The sequence below is a fragment of the Sceloporus occidentalis genome, unplaced genomic scaffold (genome assembly GCF_023333645.1).
Source record: "Sceloporus occidentalis isolate IW3139 unplaced genomic scaffold, rSceOcc1.0.p SCAF_72, whole genome shotgun sequence".
Lineage (NCBI taxonomy): Eukaryota > Metazoa > Chordata > Lepidosauria > Squamata > Phrynosomatidae > Sceloporus > Sceloporus occidentalis.
This window is the reverse complement of record NW_028317052.1, coordinates 2,377,769-2,398,899: the sequence shown is the minus strand read 5'-3', so window position 1 is coordinate 2,398,899 and position 21,131 is coordinate 2,377,769. Positions and strand designations below refer to the sequence as shown.

Genomic DNA, 21,131 nt, shown 5'->3' with positions numbered 1-21,131 from the left:
CTTAAGTTGCGCATGTCATGTTTCTCATGTGACACATTTCATTTTTAATAGGACTAACAGAAGCAATGTTGGACATGTTTAGGAGCCAAGAAGCATGCATAAAATTAATAGACACACCTACCATGCAATGGCTTTATGAGTTTATTGTTTGGCAAATGAAAAACTACATTGGCATGTGTTTAAATCAGTGATGGCTGGCCTCTGGCACTTTCAGTGTTGTGGACTGCTGCTCTTTGATGCTTGGCTAGTTACTTGGTAAGACTGGGTGTTATAGGCATACATAGAAACGTCCCCGAAACATATTGCTAAGGGAGTGGCATTAACTGCTGTCTACCTCCAACTCTTTCCACCTACATGCTACTCCTGCACACGTGGCTAGTCCCAAATCCTTTAGTTGCCTGGAAGATCCCAACAGTTCAACAGTTTGAAAGCCAAAGGCTAGCCTATCATTGCAAAGACTGCATTCCAGTGCGTTACTGTCTCAGCCTTCTCGGAGGTCAAAAGCTCACTTATATATATTATATATATAATATTTCTACAGCCATATTTACAGCACAAAAGCCATTTTTGTTTTTAATTTTTATTCTTTAACTAACCCCCAATACTGAGGGCAATTTAGAGGGCTTCTTTGAGCCCAGAATATGTCCATAGTCAAGCCACAAGTTCTACTTGTTTTTATTTTGTTTTATGTTTTTAATGTTTTTTAACATTCCGAGACAGGGCTTATCATCTCAGTATGACATTTATGGTGTATAATACCAAGAACACTCTTACATCCTCTAAACCTCAACCCAAACAAGAAACAAACTATGAAAACACATTTAGTCAGACATTCCATGTGCTTGTCATGAAGTCAGGGACGGTGGATGGGTGTTCTGCATTTTCTGAGTGAGCTCCAGTAGGGACAAGCAGGTGAAAGCCCAGTTATAGAGGTGCTCGGCTGGGATGGAGCCATGCTTCCAGACTGCTCCTCTGGGTATACCTGTAACACGCGTGTGCACCGGTTAGTGTCACAGATGCAATACAAAATGTGAGGACTTCCCTGCAGGCTGTGCATGGCCTTCCTCTCCATATATCTATTCTATTGTAGATATGAGTACATCATTCCATATGTGTCGAGTCAAAACGCAATTAGGTGCAGTTTTATTAGAGATAAAAAACCCTAGTTATCATTGAAATCATCAAAAATGATAATTACCAAATGTATTAGCAGCTTATGTCAAAAATGTTGGCATCAAAGGATCTACTTGTTGCACCAAAAAACCTTTGTGGGGCCCTAGGAGCTGGATATACTATTAGATGATGTTAATATATATATGGTTTACCTTTTCATTAGTAAATGCTGCTGAATTGTTGAATAAATATATTAACATTACATGAATATAGCTCTTTTTTAATAACGTCAAAATAGCACACATGTACATCAATAAGTGAGAGGTCGGAAATATTTACCTTTGATATACTTAGCGAGGATCTCGGGGTTGACCTGCACAGATCGAGCTGTTGGATCATAAGATAAAATCTTCCGAATCAAATCACTATTAACTTTCTGAAAAGACATTAGAATTTTAGATGAATGAAGATATTTAAAATCATATTCAGCTTTGGAAGTTGATCACGAGCTGTACTGATGGTAAGTGATTGTGGTCAAAGTAGATTACGGTATGTGCAGGAGATAAGACCACTTTATTAAATGTTCACCTGTACAGGTTACATATAAATATTTAATTCTTTATTCATAGAGGAAAAAAAATCAAGCTTGTAAACATGAATTGAATGAAGCATCTTGGGGCTTGCACATTTCTATGATTGATACTAAAATGCATCTCTGCAACATACTTTAAATACACATATTTTATTTTTCTACCACGATGTGCAATAGTCTTGAATGGGCTTGAGTGTTGATGGACAAATTTGAATTTGCAGATAATTGCTGGAATTAAACAGCAGTTCAAGAGACATTGCAGTAATAGACAATAATATAGACATTGTGCCAGAATCCTGAAAAATGTATTCCCTACCCATAACCCATTATTTGAAACTCTTTCTGAATCCAGTATATGATTATGTGGTTAGCGATGATTCTAAACATATGTGTAATGAACTTTTGGAAATACCCACTAAAGATAAAATCTTAAACCTGAAGCTAATTTTTGTTGCTAAGTATTTACTATCAATACCAACTTTCCTGTCTGAAAGTACCATTGAGATGATTTAGTATAGTCCTGCATTGTGAGAATTATTTAGTGCCACATTTAAAAAGAAATTAAGGTTTTAAAATAACTTTTAAAAAAATAGATGGAATGCAATAGTTCAGCACAGCTGGTCATCTGCATCATATACAGATTCAAATTTCTGCCCCTTGTCATAATCATATACGTATCTCTTGTCAGATTTAATTTGAACAATCTGGTCAGGTTACCATTTAATAATGTATTCATCTGAATGAATACAAATGTATTGTAAAGGTTGAACTTTAAAGAGACGGTATAATGACCCATCCAGTCCCACCAAAGAAGAATGTATAATCTAATATCTTCTAATTCTTTAATGTGCATTCTGTATATGTAAGGCAGAAATAAGAGGCATGGACTTGCTTCTTAAAATTGCTGCTCTGCTGTCTGCATTTGGCACCCGTTTTGGCCAAATTACACCTTGTGTAAGCCAGGGATGGAGCTGGCTTGTGGTCATTATTACGTGCATGAACACAGGTGAGTCGGAGGTATGTTCAGCAGAGGGGATTCTGATTAATCCATCCATGTATTTTCTCATTAACCTTACCAATTATGTTATAAAATGAACATGTTTCAACAGGCTTATTGTGCGTGTTTCAGTAGAGTACCCCATTTAATGTGTGTGCAAGTGTAACACAGTAAGTCCTATACATGAACCGTTTCATTGACTTAGATTATTATCTTCGAATGCTTCCTCCTACCAGTTTACATTGGTTCCAGCTATGAATTTCTTCAGACTCAGTCCAATCAGGGCTGAAAAGGAGTAGGACAGCCTTTAAGATACTATGAACCATGGCTGGTGGTTCCTTGTAACTTTTCAGCTCCGCAAAGGACTGGTGGTCCAGTTTGCTGACGCATTGGCGCAGGTCCTGCAGCATAAAGCGATGAAACAGGACTCCCATCCTCTTCTGGCCTGGGGCTTGCTCTGCTTCTGCAAACACAAAACCACATAGTAATATACCATTTCACTTTACTTCCGACATACTCCGTCTGCTTCCATAGAAAATTAGATCACCAATATATGACAGGAGCAAATTAACAGAGGTCACCTATACAAGACCACTAGCATGGAGTAACGGAACGTGATTCAGGGGCCAATTGCATCTTAACAGGTGCTGTTCAATCTACGCTGCTGAAATACATATATAAATATAATATATATATAAATATAAACTAGATGATACATTAGAAGCATTCCCCGTACTGTTGAATGTCTAAACCTTTCACAGAAATAACTCTTTAATCGTGTCACGTGAATACAATTTGCCTGAGAAGCAAGTGACACAAAAGCAGGCACTTACAGATTGTTGCCACTGAAACTCAAAAAGCTTCTTAAAAAGTTACTCTGTTCCTTTCTATGTAATTAAGGCATACAGAGGAAAGAATAAAATGACAGATCTGCTGAGGTTTGTTTGGTTTCTATACCAGAGGGTTCAATTAATGGTGTATCTAAGTGAAAAAGCACCTTTACAGAAATTGTCTCCTACAAAAAAAATATAATGTATTCACAGAGACTTTTAGAGTCAGTGAATTATAGCAATTGGCAAATCACCGTGATCACAGAAAACTAGGGGAGCATCTCAGCGTCATTTTTACTGACAGGACCTCGGTTACATAAATCAAATCACTTTACTAGTGGATGTGCTGAGTATATTTTTTTTTGTGTTTTTAATTTAATTTTAATTTAAAATGACTGAAAATGAATCCAAAGAAAATCTCTTACTTTCTGCAAATTTCAGTCGACTTTATTCCACATTGTGGGTATAACAGCACCACCTTGTGGGTAAAATTGAACATTGCACCGCAAATGTGCCTCCATTATACATTTTAATAGATTTATCCCAAACAGATATATTCCATACACCCTACAAACACAATACTGTAATTATCCAGAACATGTGTGAGAAACCTCTGAAAAGGGGTAGCACCGAATCTCTTCTTGATCCACTGACCAACTAAATATTATTAAACAAAAGATGGCCACCTACCTAGGACTACTTTATTCTGGGTTTCTTCATCATTCTGCTGCAGAATTTCAACGCAAGCTTCCTGCAGCATCTGTAGCATCTTTTGTAGGTCTTGATACTCATGGGCTGGTAAGTCCCAGCACTGCCCAGTACTCAGATCCAGCACGCCAATAGCCCGTCCTGTTGGGTCACGAATGGGTACAGCAATGTGGCGCTCTCCATAGGCATCTGTTGTGATTACTTCGGAGCTATCCGCACACTTAAATAGGTAGTCCCTATACATGAAAGCAGAGGAAAGTGTTTACTTACAAGTACCGGCAGTTTGTGAATAATATCATGGGCACGTTTTAATGCAATTGTCCCCTAAACAAAATCCAAACATTTTAAATAACTGGGATATCTGTGGATTTACATCACTACCGACCGAGACTGTAATACAGACATGGAGGCTCCCAATAACAACTAACAACGTTCCTTGTGTTGGTTTTAATGGACATGAAAATAAATATTTCTCTGTTTTCTGAGGATCACGGATCCTTATTAAAAGAGTCAGAATCAGTTTCAGGAGTTGACTGAGTTTTCCCCAAGTTCCCCAATCAGAAGAGTCAGGTCAAAGTCTGCTGTGTAATACATTTGAACTAACGTTCAGGTGAAAAAACCCCCAATCCATTTGGTGATGAAGCATGATAAACTACCTATATTGTCATCAACACGTTGTGAAGTTAATTCTAATAAACTATATGCACCTACTGTTCAGAGTAATGGACCATGTTTGTAATGAGTAGTTCTGGTGCTAATCGTTAATTGCTGACTTTTTGATTTTTAGCACAATGAGGGTTCTGTATATCAAATTATTCTAGTGCAAAATTTTAAAAGTGGTCTTGTCACCGAATCAGCCAATGGAGCAGCCCAATTTTGCCGAAACATCCCACTCGCTGTTGTGATGATAAAACCATTTTTTTTAAACTTTTTTTACCAGAATCACCTTTTCTCCATAACGCTGATGTATCCAAGCATGCAACTGATGTGAAGTATTGTCAGATGATTTCGACTGACATATTGGAAACTACAAGTAAAGTGCGGCTACAAATATGTTACGCTATAATAGGAAGGCAGGACTATTAATTAATACCTAAAATAATAATGAGAACACGATATTACATTATAATACATTACAATCCCGTCACAGAGCCCAGACTTTTATTCTCTATATGCCACTCATTCGCCCAAGGCCAGGTTAAGAACCTCGGAGCACTAATACTCAAAGGGCCCATCATTTAAAATGTGTTTATAACAGAACCACTCTTTTCCCTTTATAAATGCCCTAAACTAAAATAGTAATGAACATTCTGTAAAACTAAGCATTTTGGGATATTGCTGTGAGTAATAAAAAAAACCTAAGGGTTGTCATCTTGTTGCTGTGCAGCTAAAGCATAATTACAGAAAATAAAAATGTGATCTTGAAAGGAGGGGCAGATCCACAGCCTGATGTCAGGAGGAGCACTCATACTAACACACACACTAGTACAAGCAGACACATTAACTCAGATGCACACAGACACTAACACAACCTGACACTGAACACTCATAGACACAGACACGCACATCAACATACCCACACACTCTAACACATCTACATCAACACATGCACGCAGACATTCACACTAATACCTAACACCCACACTGACGCTAACATATACAGTAACACAGACACCACACTGGCAGACGCTCGCACACACTCACACTACTGCACACATCCAGACACTCACATTAACATGCACATGGACACTCACACAACAAGCTTATCAAGAGACTGAAACGCACCCACTCAGACGCGTAGACACTCCCACTCACACGCGTAGACACTCCCACTCACACATACCCACCCAGACACTGACAACATAACCAGACACATTAACACACACTAACACAACACACATTAATATACCCAGATGCAGACTAGCATACTCAAACACAAGCACTAACATACTCAGTCAAGCAAACATATCTTTTTTTGCAACTCTTTTAATTACTTATCTTCTTTTTTTCTGTGTTGTTCAAATTGCTCTGCTCTTTTTCTATCCTTTTTCTCTCTTGCTGCACTCTTTTATTCTTGCTTGCCTTTACATTTCCTTTCTTTTCTTCTTTATATCAAGTTCTGTTCACTATAAAGCAAGTCTTCTACATAATGGGGGTCTCGGGGCCCTCTACCACTCAGGGGCCCTGGAGCAATTTCTCATGCTTTATGAGAGTTACAGAGAATGGGACTAGGAGGAGGTTTAGCTGGATTAAATTCATTAATGCCAAATGTCTTCACTTTGCTGAAAAACGTCATCGCAATTTATAGGCAATTTAAATGCTTTGACGACAAGATAATTTTAGATGATGGAGCCATGATAAAACGACAGAGGGACATTAAAGAAAATGGAAAATAACGCTAAACATAACAGATTAAATACCGAAAATAATCAATTTCTTATATTTATGCCAAGAAGGCATACTTATTTTCTTATGATATATAATGTCTTAGTGTAAATATACATTTGGTTTAAAATGATTGATTACAGGAAAGAATGTCTACATGTATAACGTCACTCTCTGTATTTTGTATAAGGAGTGGTCTTTAGCAGCTGTTCGGAATAAATTCTGAATTATTCAGGAATAAGAGGAAAATGAAATCCAATGTTAGGAGCAGCCACAGCTGGCCTCGGCATATAACAAGGAACTGTCGAGTTACAGCTACACAAAGTTTCAAATCTCAAAAAGCCATGACATTCCTGTAAAACCTAATATTATGCACACAAATGGTCCGATTCGAAGCTTACCACGCATGTACTTGCCTTAAAGTAACAGTAGTGTTAATATAAAAAGCTACTATATCACAATATACCAATTTGCCTTTTATTTTTTTGCACAAATCGTTTTTATTAAAAGGTTTTTTTTTTCGAATAAAGTCAGTTTGATAGGAGCAAATCTGGTATAAATGTAGACTTTAAAATGAAGAGGCCAAACAATCCATCCAATATTCCAGTTGTCTTTTGCCCCTATATCATCGTAGTACTTTCTTCCGCTATTACTAAAATGTTAATATATAATATGCCTTTTAAGTGTAACGAAAAACAACATAGTGCTTCTTGAATTGTTTTAGTACAGCTGTTTCTCCAGAAGTATAGGAGAAATAACAAAAACTTCTAGTCATCCCAGTTATATATGTACATGTGAAAGGTACACGTGTATTTTTCCTTTTACCCATTTGGTGCAAATATGTGCATGCAAGAACAACACACTTAACACTGCCAAAAACAGAATTAGAAGAAATAAAAAACATCTACATATTATATTACATACTCGATATTTAGTTGTCTTCTTTAGTAACCAAAGCAATTTGACATCTCTTAGTAACTCAAATTTCTATATTCACCTATAACTTTACTAAAATCTGCCACAGAAACTAATTTTATTCTGAAAACTCTAGAGAAAAGAACAAACGGTTGAAGATTAAGAGATCTGTCACACTGTGCCTGGCGGAGAACCTGTAGTTTAAAGCATGTGTTATAACTAAAGCCCAGGAATGAGGATTACCTTCAGAAAATATGTGAAACTTTGCTAAATATACACACGGGAGTTTTCATATGTAGAAAAAAATGTGTGAATATAAAAATGATTAGTTTCTAGTTTTCTAGTTTCCATGCAATAATAAAATCACTCAAATGAGTTCTTATTTCTATAAGTCAAATTGTTACGTTATACACTACTTTTTATGTCCTGTCTACCTATTGTACAGCGCTGCAGAATATGATGGCGCTATATAAAACAATACATTATAGATATGAAGGAATGACATAAAATTCTCCTTCAAATGCACTGACCTGAAAAGGTTATCACGTCTGCGTAGTATGGCAGGGGAACTGTATGTCTGAGACGCCCCTGTACTGTTGTCTGTACGCATCATATTACGGAACACATAACCTTGTGCCTGGCAAATAAGGAAAAGCATTTGTAGTGACTTTTTAAACGTGAACATTTATTTCACCAAAATTCTACAGATTGCTTCATCTGTAGACTTCATTTATTGAAAGCTGTGCAGGTAAATTAAACACTGGGATGTTCTGTGTGTACTTGTTATGTCCTGTTTACTCACTGTACAGCGCTGCAGAATAGGATGGTGCTATATTAAACAATAAATAATAATAAGAACACTGAACTGCTGGTTACCTTGTCTGCGCTGGGTTCCAGGAGGTAAGTGTTGATGATATGGATGTTGGGAGCACGAGGGTAGATCCAAGCAAGTGCGCTGCTTACAAGCTGGAGAATGTCGCTCTGCATCTGGACGTGGTGGTACGCTTTACTAAACATGTGCGTGACCCCCTGGCAAAGTGTAAAGTGAAAGAAATTACAGTTACTGCTAAATAAAAAAATAATAAATAATAATCCTGATCAAGCCCCCAAGATTAAAGGAACTAGTATGTATCCAGGTGTTGTTGGAGAGAGGAGTGGTGGGAACTGTAGCCGAACAAAATCCATAGTACTAAAAGTTCCCAACTCTGGAGTTATTATTCGGAAATCATAGAAAGTAACATCCTTGACACTTAGCAGATGACCTCACGCCTAACTCATGAAAATACATGAACACATGCCTGATAAAAGCTGATTTCATGGGTAAGGAAAATGTTTCGATCCCTGGTTTCTCTCAGAGTATCAATGCTGAGGGTACCGAACACCCTTTGTTGGCAATCCATAAGAGGAAGGACAATGAGGGACCCTTTTCTCTCTTCTGCTGAGCGCGCTGTATTCCAGAAGTGGATGTGTCCATGATATTGAACTCGGGGGACATGCACTGGTAGCCCGTTGTCCACTGCCGCAAAACTACAACCAGACGTTAAGCGAATTAAGTCAATAATTATTAAAAAACAAAAAATGTCCCCATGAGCCATAGGGAACACTGATTCTTGAGGATGTTAGAATGTTTGCTAGTGTTATTATCTTTTATATATGGAGCACTAACATGTTTAGCAGGGCTGGACATTACACTGACAGGAGTGTGCCGCCACTGATAAGTTCATTTATTTCTTACCTTACGTTCTTCATGTCTTTATGCAATGTCTTGTTTAATACATACACGGCATCATCAGAGGTACATGCTACATAACGTAGGACCTCCGTCCACTTTCCGTCAGTAGAGACCTGTTCCAGAAGGCCAATGCTGGCACTTATCTTTTTGTTATTCCCATGAGCCTCGGCATCCTTGGAAATGTAATGACATTTACATTGTGATTAAAGAAAACATTTTGTGTTTGTTGCTTGTGTTAAAGACTTCATTGAAAATAAATCACTGGATGTACTGCTGAGGATCGCTACATACTGTATACAGAATTTGCTGTAGCTATTCTGGGATTTACCTTATAGAGAGCCTGAAATACAGCTTTATACACTGGATCCAAATTGCCACCACTCGTTTCAGCAGCTGATTGGATTTGTTGGAGCCACTTTCTGCGAGATAACCCTCGCATCTTCTCAGCCTGCGTTCGTTCCATGCTGGACGTCAGGAATCCTACCACATTTTCAAAGACCTCACTATGGGGTCCGGGCAATTCACTGACCACCCCCGTGATGTAACTGCAGAACTGAGCGGCTGAAAGCTTCCCACGCTGGGACTGTGAGGAACTCAAAGACTCCCTTCCTGAAAATTAAAAAAAAAAATATATATATATATATACATGTACGTTTTACCCTCCAATGAACATATAAGTCCATTTAAATTACTTTCTGGGTTAGTTTAGGATGTTAAGAAGGATTATTTGCTATTAATCACCAGTGTGTTATGAATTAACCGTAACTTTTTTCCTAAAATCTTGAAGTGTAATTTAGTAGCAAAAAAACACTTTCTCACCTTTGACTATCACTTCGGTTTCTGTTCCATCCTTGTAGTTGGACAGCACTGCTTCCACCTCATCAAGTTCCAGAAAACCAGAGCCCTCATTGTCCCACTTCTCAAAAAGAGCCTGTAGCACCAACTTCTGCCGTGCGATCACAGCCTCGTGTCGGACCTGTTAGGAAGATCATAAACAAGCATGTAATCCATTTAATGACCAGTATGACCAGTATGACCAGTATGCCCGTGTTTTCTGCTGCCTATCCTACATTACCCAGCTTTCTACCTAACAGCATTATACTACATTACTCTGTGCCAAGCAAGAGGAAGGGTGTAAGAGTTCTTAATAAGGGATTCCCTAAATAATTTAATCAATCAGCAGGAAATAAAGGCCATATTTACACTTACATTTATATTTATACATACATTTATATTCATACTTACATTTACTAATGTTTACCGTTAGTAAGAGTAAATCATTGGACTGATTGTCCATTTTGGCCACATCAATGGTTACTATGCCTTAATGTATACTAACCTCAATGTTTACGGTAGATATTTTTTTTCTAATTCTATGATAGACATGACATAGACATAATATGTGGAAACAGGTCGAGATTTTCCAGCAGACAGGCATATTAACTACTTTATCTTCAGTTAAAATTAAGGTGAGAACTAAAACCTTCATGATACTCAACCACAATGTGGCTGGCCAAAGGGGTTTATTTAAGAAAACACTTTCAACTCGACTTTTACAACTTTGGCGAGTTTGTCTTGCAAGAAACTACAGCTTTCCTGACAAGTAAAACTGAAATAAGCCCAGCTGAGAAACAGGTGAGTTGTAGTTCTACAAAATCTGAACTGAACCGTTTGGCTATCCCTGCCCTAACCTATCCAAATAACTCTAGTAATACAGTAGAAGTAATTCACGTAGATTCAAAACTGCTAATAACATTGCCGACTTTAGAGAGGTATTACCTTATTCAACAATGCCATTTTCTCCTCTTCGGTCTCAACGTATTCCTTTTGTACAAAAGTGGTGATTTTATCCACAATCGGTAAGGGGGCTCCCTCACCCAAGAACGTCTCCATCAGCTGCACAAACTGGGGCAAGTTCACTGAGCTGCCATTAAAAGCGCTAGCAATGTGAGAGGGACCACGACAACTGATATCCGTGATGATTGGGCATAAATCTACCGGTAGAGAAAATAAAGTCAAAATACTTGTGGAGCACAAAGTATTATTTAATGTTTTCTGACAACCTCATAGGCAAAGCCAAACTTATACATGAGATAAAGAAAGCCCTGTAAGCTTCCAATCCAGCACCAATACAGAATTCGTGAAACACAATTTTGGAACTATTCCCCTTAATGTGTTTTTATGATTGGTTTTTATACATGGAAAAAGCAAGCAGTATTGCATTAATTTTTTTTATCCACAGTAAAGATAACGCCACAGACAAAGAGGTTTCTACTATACACAGGGAAATCTATTAAAGCAGGAGTTAGCAGGTGAGTTTACTGAAGAGTTACAAGTATTTCCAGCAAGAAGGGCTGAGCTCGCCCTGCATAATGCATAGTTCAATCAGTGAGATCTATTGAAAGTTGGTCTTTGATAACGCATAGTGAAGCCAGGTAATTACAACCATAACTCCCTTTCAAACCTCTTCTTTAGTGACTAAAAGTCACAACTCTTCATTTATAATAAGATCACAGTTTATTTCCGTGCAGGAGGCATAAAACTATTTATTTTCTAGGAGCTAATTGTTATTATATACTACTACTACTGCATACATGCTATGCTGGCTACCATTATACCTTCATACATAACCGTCAGTGTAAACGGCAGCTGGAATATGCTGCTCTCGTAATAGTGAGGGAGCCCAAGATAAAATGAGAAGGTCTGTAAGAAAAGGCCCATTAATATTCATTTCTTATAAGCGCACCTCTGCAGCCAAACTATATACAGCAAAAAGTTATGATACTGAAATATTTTCAGCTCTATAGTATGTGTACATGATCAACACCAAATTTGCTGCTAATGAGACATAATGAGGCATAACGACTACGTGCTCCAGTAGAAAAGCTCTACCTTTCCCTACTTGTGTCTCACTCCATTTTAGTGGTCCTTGTCCTCCCCTACCTTCAACTCAGCTTCTCTTCTGTCCTTGGACAAGTCGAGTTGCTGAGCTTGTCTGTTCTCTAAAGTGAACTAAACTGCCTAAAACTGTGTAACTCGACAACCTCCTCCTCATCCATCATCTCTGCCGAGATATTTATATTTCCCCTGCTTTAAATGCAGCGATGTATGATGCTCTGATGATGAGATATAGCAGGGATATCTTAAATAATAGCTATTTTTATTAATTCTCATGTAAACTAGTTTTTCCTATTTAATAAAAACTATGATTGAGAAAAAAAAAAAAAAATAATAGCTATTTTATAGATAAAAGTATTTTGTTTAGGTACATAACCTATAACATGGTGTTTCTGTTTTTAAGGGATACGTCAACCATCATATGCACTTTAATGAATATGATAGCTAAGTGGTCCTTTTAAATGTCCATGTGGTTTCCATTGCAAACTCACTGCCCTCACTGCCAGCCCCGGCTACAAGACTGCTTGTGTGCATGCTCCCAGTGCTCCCAGGCAGCCGATCAGTGGCGCAAAACATTGTACCACAGAGAATGCATATCTGGAGCTTCTCCAAAAAGTAAGTTATAATTTATTTTTTGATTTTTTTGTAATCTGGGACACAGGTTTGCCCCTTTCATTTCTCGTTTGCAATAGATTCTCTTTGAATTAATTGTAACTGCTCTGGGTTAAACATTCATGTGATATCACCAAAGATAACAGTTGTTTGAGAGCCACATTCCCATGATCTAGTTTAAGATAAAAAGCTATTCTGCAGTATTTGGAGAATAAAGTGACAGCTCCGCTAATCACGCTGTTCTGAATAATACATGCGAGGCCTATAAGACCAGAAAATCAACGAGGAAATGACGGGGTGCAGAAATAAGGCTCAGCCTTAGCAGATATTGTACACTAACAAGCTTAAGGGTTGTTAAGAAATATCTAAATGTAACAAAAATGTTTCACAAGAGAATAATTACAAGGGTGTGCATTACCAACTCACTTATAATGTAATTTTCCAGATGCAAGTTTGCATCAACCTATCCCGGTCCAGCGGCTGAGATAAAGTGTGATCATTGAATGTAAATTCTAGTTTTCTAACGCAGTATAAACATTTATTCGTTTTTTATTAATTTAAATGTAAATGTTAAACATATTTAATTTTCCACATATTAAATGTGTTATGAGTATTTTTTTTGAAGGTACTTACCGGTATTAACCACACCTGATTTCATTTGTACAGTGATGAAGAATATGTTAGCACTTCATAAATGCTGCTCAAAAATAATTCTAATTTTGCATGTTGCCTGTGATCTGGCATGTGATGTCAAATGTCTGACCACAGGGCTAAATATGGTATAGAATCCCTTAAGTTGGAGCATTAACAAAAATGTGTACATTGATCATTTCTAGTTTTTGTTTGAGTGAGAAATGCATTTTATTATTATACAATGCATAAGCCAAGAAATTGTTATATCGCATATATATCGATGGCCATAAGGGCCATATAAATAAGCGTAACACAGCTTTATATGTGATAGTTAATAAAGTACCTGTGAATTTTGAGGCTGCTGCACTGCACTCATCTTGGCTTCTGTCACCATACGAGCTATATCTGATTGCCAGGTCAGCAGCCATAAGGTCACCTGTAAATAACCACATACAACGACTGTGTTCCTTAAAATGGCAATAAAAAGGTGCAATACTTCACGGTTGGATTTTTTGTCTTAAGTGAATCTAAAATACCACAGCCCTTATTAAACATGTACTACTTTTATTAACCCTGCCAAATCCCCTCTGTTATTCCAAATTGTGATTCCTCTGGATCCCAGAGTGATAATAACAGTTAAAAAGTTAGCTCCAAATGTGCTACCACTTATTTAGCTTAATTCTCCTCTATTGCTCATCACAATATTAAATGTGCAGGTCCAGTATATTTCCTTTATCCCGTCGCCCAGTGCATTAAAGTGTTCCCCACTGAATGACACAGACTTTAGATGGCCTGTTATTAGGATACACACCTGACCAGGGTTTTTCTTCAAAGTAGTGTAAGTCTTTTTCAGGAGTCCTGGCCTCTGTGGCTTGGGGTGTTGAGTCTAAAAAAACATCAAACTGTCATCAAAATTATGTATATACAATGTTTTTATTGTCCTGAGTATAAAGATAGTTGTGACAAGACCCTTGTAGGAACCTTCATGATAAATACATTAATTCTGGCCTGCTATATTTAGATAGGGAGTACCTTCCATGTGCTGCTGGTAGCACATAGAAGCCATTAGTTCCCAGTAAACTATACTATGTGACCAAAAGTATGTGGGCACTCCTCCTAATTGTTGAGATGAGGTTTTTCACCCATACCCATTGTTAACAAGTGTTTAAAAGAAAGACGAATGGCTGTAGAATGGGTCGTAGTGAAGAGCTCAGTGACTTTAAACATGGCACTGCCATAGGATGCCACCTTTGCCACATGAATTTTCTTTCCTGCCAGATCTGAGCGCGTGTAGGATGTTCAATGCATTCATATAGGTGTAATGGTCAGGTGTCCACATACTTTTGGTCATATATTGCATATAAGGAGTCATTCAAAATGATTAACTCTTTTCAAAGCAGATCATTGCTGAACACTATAAGGCACCTCTGCTTGTACTACAATACTTATAACCCCCAGCTCCTGTTTATGTGTAGTTTGCCCTGTCTCTTATAGATGTCACATGTCAGACTTCACAAATCCATAATCTAGTATGCTTAAATTGAGACATCCTGACACTTTTTCTGTCCTACCTTCCCCTGAATCTGCTGTAAATTGCTCCCCAGTGTTCTGGATCTCTGTTGGCATATGACCTGCTGCTGTGTCTAAGGCTGTAGTTCCAGATTCATCATCATCTTTCTCATCCTTCTCTGAAGGCTTTTCCTGGAAGCCACTCCAGAAGTCTGATGGGTCCATTTCATCCAGTTCAATAACTGGCCCTAAGTCAACAGAAAAGCCATTTGAATTTCCCTGCAATTTGGAGAGCCATAACACCAACCCAACAACTGCACAAGGCTAAGGCTTTTCTGCAACCATAAATACTATAAAATTCTCACATTGCCTTGGGTTTCTTAACTGCCACCCCTCTGATTCAAGATTTATGCTGTCATAGAAAGTCTCCAACAATGCGAGTACCCTTTGTCTGTCCAGGAAGCCCACCTGGAAACCACAAGAAAAGTAAAGTTAATAAGATGCCACATTGAAGAGTACTGATAGTTACTAAATGTGATTTCGAAACAGTTCTCTTGAAACATCAGAGGTACATGAATTCCAAACTTTGATCCCTATTTGTGTCAAAATACAATCCATGTACAGAACAGCAGTTTCTTAATGAAAAAGAATATCCTTAAATCCAAGCAGTTTCTTAATGAAAAATAATATCCTTAAATCAATTATTAATAATACTTACTAATAATTACTCACTTTAGTTATTAAAGGAATAATACTTTATTACTGGTATCAGGCTATTTTAAAACAGCCCTACGTTTTGCATAATATAATGTTTCTAAGCCGCTGCATGTAAGCCATCTGTATCCATTCTAGCTCTGGTACCTTATTCCAATCTACTAAGCAAACACCCTGACTCTTTATTATACTGAATGTGGTAAGCAATAGAATGGCTCGGTCTTAACAGCCTGACTTTCTGACTAATGAAAGTCTATGGAGAAATGGACTTCATTAGCGCTGCCATAAAGAAGCAGCTCAGTGTAGTGTTTGCGTAGGGGAGGTAGCCCAAAGTATTACACAACTGCCTACAATGGCATTCTCCAAGTCCTATGGAACAAAATGCAATAAAAACAGGTTTTGTAAATACTATCCTGCATTTATAGTTAAGGTTAAAAATGTATTTTTTTCCCATTGTACTTCCCCATTAACACCCATAAAAATGTTCTATAGGATATGGTGAATTGTCCTTCAACAGTCAATATAAGCTGGTCCACTAACCTTCCCTGTGTCACATGCAAGGAAGAGATCTGAAAACTTTTTCCTCCAGATGTCATGCCGAATGGTTTCACGAAACATGTCTGCACATTGTGCAAGGTGATGCAGAAATTCCTGGAATATGTCTGTGCTGAAGTCACAAATAAAGGGATAAACGTACTGCATGGAGGGAAAAAAAAGTTAACATTATATTAGTATAGCACACCAGATACATTCGAACATTTAATTTCTAAAGGGGAACCCCCACCATGCTTTCATATGCGGTTTGTAATATGTAGGCGATACTTTTCCCAAACATAGCAAAAATTGTAATAGCTATAATTTTATACTTCTGTCTTTTTTATAATATTTATATATTATAATATATTTAATCTTTATCATTTAGAAAGGTGCAACAACCTGGTCCGTGGATACAGTCCCACAGTGCGCAAAATAGAAATCTTTCCGTCCATTAAGCAAAAATTATATGGACCTCTGTAATAATGGAGGTCCATTATATATATATATATATATATACCATATATATACGGTATATATATATATATATATATATATATATATAAATATATATAGATATATATACCCGGTATATATATATATATATATATATATATATATATATATATATCGGGTATATATATATATATATATATACAATAGGCATAACAATTCTCCTAAATTGGTTTCTGACCTCCACAAACTCATCCTGATTTATCTTCTGTTCCATTGTACAGACTGTGTCAAAGTCCACTCCTGTGCCAAGGGTTGAAAAAGGACCAGAAATTAGAATAGACATTCTGAGCAAAGTACATGGCCTTATACGCACACACGGGAGACACACACATGGGAGACACACACGTGAGACACGCACATGGGAGACACACACATTTGTGCCATTGTGATACATAGACCGATGGTTTAGGGAGCCCTGCTTACTCTAGGCTGGTCTTGTGAAGTCATGTGCTGAAAAATATTTCATGCTAACTTATCAGTGTATTGTTATTTACTAAGCCTGAGGAGTGCAGACTCAGTAACAAGTATTATAAAAAAAAACTCGTTAATATGTTAAGCTGTGTTTATAAACCTATTCCCAAACCTAGTACCCAGCATAGAATAGTATAGTATAGTATAGTATTGTATAGTATAGTATTGTATAGTATAGTATTGTGTAGTATAGTATTGTGTAGTATAGTATAGCAGCAACTTCTGAATTAACTAGGTATTGAAGCATCCGGTGGCCGTATCATCATCATCCCATAAAGTACGTGTACCACAGGCTGAGAAATGCTTCTAATATCAACTGCTTTTGCACATTGCCCTACATTTCCATCCCCCTGAAAGGCATAAGGATACCAAAGCATCCATATTTTATTGTGGTACTGAGGAGGACTTGAGCTACATGATGTCTCGTAAAAGAGCTATCACTTGCAGGCAGTGAAGCATATAAAGTCGATCTCTACAAGGTCAAAGATATTCTCTTTTATGAACGGCAAATAATTGTAATTCCCTTCCTGATGAGAACGTTCCCTGTTGCACTTGATGGGGGCTAAATGAGGTTATACTGACATTTAACTCCTGTACTCATGAGCTCATAACACAATATAATCCCAGACAACAGCATGTGCTTAGTTATCAGACAGAATTGCCTGTGGCTCTATGTATCCCTAAGGAAAATGGTTAGAGGGATAAAGGGATTGGATATCAAAGGTAAAACATATTGGCCATTATTTTCTTCTTTCCCCTGCTTGTGCGTCTCATACTCTTTCCCCGTCTTGCATTTTCTATGAAGAAAGTTAAAAAGGGAAAGGCGAAAAGCTTTCTTCCCAGATGATGATCTCCTTTATCTTTCTTATTGTCTTGACTATTTTATCTCTTTCCAGTCCCTCTTTTTTCTGTTATTTTTTCTGCATTTAATTTGTCTGTCTATGATCTATGCTCTTCCGATGCCATTATAACTTGGATTTCCTTTTCTCTTGCTAGTTTGCAAATCTAAGTCCTTTTCTTTTTTTCTGTAACCTAACAACACCTTCTACTTCCAGTTTTTGCCTCTCACATTAGCCTGTTTAGTGAGCCTGTTTTGCTACAGATGGTTTTTATATACCAGCTTTGTGGCTGAGCTGTTGTTACTCTAAACGCTTCATAATAATAGCACTTACAGTGGCCGATGTAGCAGGGCAGAAATTTCACGAATTGACTTTGTGGCAAAGGTGGCGTCCAGTGGCAGTGCCATGTTTAAAAGTCACTGAGCTCTTCAGGACGACCCATTTTACTGCCAGTGTATGTCTATGGAGATGGCTGTCTATGTGTTTGATTTGATATACCTGTTAGCAATGGGTTTGGCTGGAATACCTAAACTCAATAATTAGGAGGGTTGTCCACATACAGCCTATGTACATGTTGGTGAGCATTATAACCAAGTTCTATTTACTATACCAGTTATTTTCTTAAATGCAGAATATATATTGGTGATGCTTAAATCTCTCACCTGACTGTGGAAGTTGAGGGGCTACTTCTAGAAATGATATCACAGCACTTTGTACCTGCACAGAAAGAGACAGAATGATGCACATAACCACATTGCAAAGAAACATATGGGTAAATACATTCTAACATTACATAATTGTGTAATATATTGTATCATATTTGTATAGCTGGCACAACCTGCAAGAGAACCCCCAACATAAAATTATGGAAGCAACATGACCTTGCATTCATGGGTACATACAATGTGGATAACTCCCCAACAACTATACACAATAGTTCACAACATAAGCGTATCCATTCCTGGATAACATTCCTTACATTTACTTAGGATGTGGGCAAACTCACACGAGGAGCTGAAGAAGCTTTGCAAATAGGTAAATGAATGTATTTGCATGTTCTGATATATCTGTGCTACTGACTGTTAAAGGTACTCACCAGAGCTAGAGGGATCCTCCCGCTGACATCCAAAGTCCATTCCTGGAACTGAAGAGATAGGGCTTCTTTTCTTCTCTCTTTCACCTGAGTTTGAATGGTTGCCACCTGTACTCTCTGGTTCTGGGCTTCACTCAGTTCTTCTTTTAGCTGACCAAGCCTGTTACAAGTACGGCAATCATAAACTGGCACTAAGGTGGATTTACCAACATGTAACTAATATGTTGGTAAAAACAAATATATATTTTTCTATATCACCTATACATTAGCTTAAAAACAGAACAAATCTCCCGCACCTCACTTTTTAGAACCCTACCAAACTATGTATTAAAGCCTAACCTATACTATTTTATACAGGGAGTCCCAAAAGTCTGCAACCGTAGTACCTATGCTGATGCTTTTATTATTTTACAGTTAAACTATGGCGCTTAATAAGACCTAATTAGACACTGGCTAATAGGTGGATGTGATCGCACATGTTGTGGCGGGGTGGAAGAATCATCTTCACCTGTAGAGATTTGAACAGATTTTGTAATCAGATATTTTTCTCCTATGATTCCAGACTAATGGGACACCACATCTGAAGTTATAGGTCTGGATTATTTCTAGTATCAGATCTACGGTCCTTAAGATCTTATACTATCTCCAGTGTTCAAGGAGTGATGAATTAGGAAGTTTGTTGTGCAATATCTAGTTGGCTTTTCCCAATGCACAGTTAATCACCTATTCACTGTTAAGTAAATAAACCCCAAAGAGAGTTGCGATGTATCGGAACATAGGAAATTGTATCATTCAGTAAGTAAAAGCTACTCATTCTCAACTGGATAATAAGACTAGCAGACCTTGTATACTCAGATCAAAGAATAGGAATGTTTACTTGCAAACCTTATGTTCACTTGGAAGCAGTGTACTAGTGAATATAGAAGAACGTAAAAAATATATTTTAAACTTACCTATTATACTGTAGATCAAACACATTGATTTTGAGATCTGCAACTACTTCTTTCAGGCCTCGGACGTAGGGATGAGAATGAGAACCAACCCCAAACTCAGGGTTATTTCTCATTAAATATTCTCCAAGAAAATTGACAGGGTCAAATTTGGTGGAATCGTCTTCCAGAACTCTCTTCTTCTCCACTTCCTTAAGCAGAGCCTCCAACCCAGGCAAAACAGATGGCATCAAATGTTCAAGCATGTAAGCCCTGGTGTCCACAGACTGCTTATTTTGGCTGAACCACTCCTTGGTCAGCTCGTCTGGTGGATCTGTTTTCCTTAGTTTTGCATCTTGTGCTCTTTGATGTTTCAATGTTTCCATGGTTTTCTGTTGCAATTTTAAGCCTCGCTCTTGCATTTTGTCTGTGAATATTGTTTTCCACCCAGCATCTGTCTCATTGGACTTACATACATTTTCTCCCATATCTTCCATCGCTACCGACTTCTTAATCAGAAGAACACTCTAAGATGGTCAACAAGTTGCACTAAGGAAGCAAACAAATTGTTATCTAAAGAATATATATATATATATATATATATATATATACACACACACACACACATATATATGTATATATATATATATATATAGTACCATTCTCTTGCACTCAGTCCAATGCATTTAAGAACTGCCTAGGAGCTACTACAGCTGATCATATGGAAATCCACAAAAACAAGGGCACCCTCAGGTCTTTTTTCTTATAAAATAAACTTTTTTGTATTACAACAGATTTAAAAACGTCATCAACGTCAATGAAGTTTTCGAATGTGTTGTAATAAAAAGTTTTTTATTTTTGTGGATGTATATATATATTTCATTTGTCTGACAAAAAATAAATCACTTTTCTCTGTTCCCCAGTAATGATAAGGGCATCAATTGCTTATATGTGTATACATACATATAAATTATTTGGTCAATTTTTCCAGGGAATTTCATGATATACAAGTTATAAAGAATGAAGCAACTGAGATTATACAGGGATGTCAGCTATTTATAATACATTATAAATTAAGTATACTTATTATATAGCATACTGAGGTACAGAA

General features: G+C 37.3%; 1 protein-coding gene across 1 annotated transcript; it reads right to left on the bottom strand.

The window, feature by feature from the left end:
* Window positions 1-845: 845 nt before the first annotated feature.
* LOC149286082 (EF-hand calcium-binding domain-containing protein 5-like) lies at window positions 846-20,517 on the bottom strand. Its single transcript, XM_089494418.1, has 18 exons — window positions 20,045-20,517; window positions 19,095-19,251; window positions 18,661-18,715; window positions 16,867-16,928; window positions 16,179-16,334; window positions 14,987-15,203; window positions 13,759-13,851; window positions 11,052-11,266; window positions 10,092-10,248; window positions 9,601-9,881; window positions 9,276-9,445; window positions 8,839-9,067; window positions 8,417-8,569; window positions 8,071-8,177; window positions 4,223-4,476; window positions 2,936-3,165; window positions 1,453-1,549; window positions 846-982 (listed from the first exon to the last, which is right to left on the bottom strand). Exons 1-18 carry the CDS (start codon window positions 20,515-20,517, stop codon window positions 846-848), a joined length of 3,243 nt encoding a protein of 1,080 aa, XP_089350544.1.
* Between the last annotated feature and the right edge of the window lie 614 nt (window positions 20,518-21,131).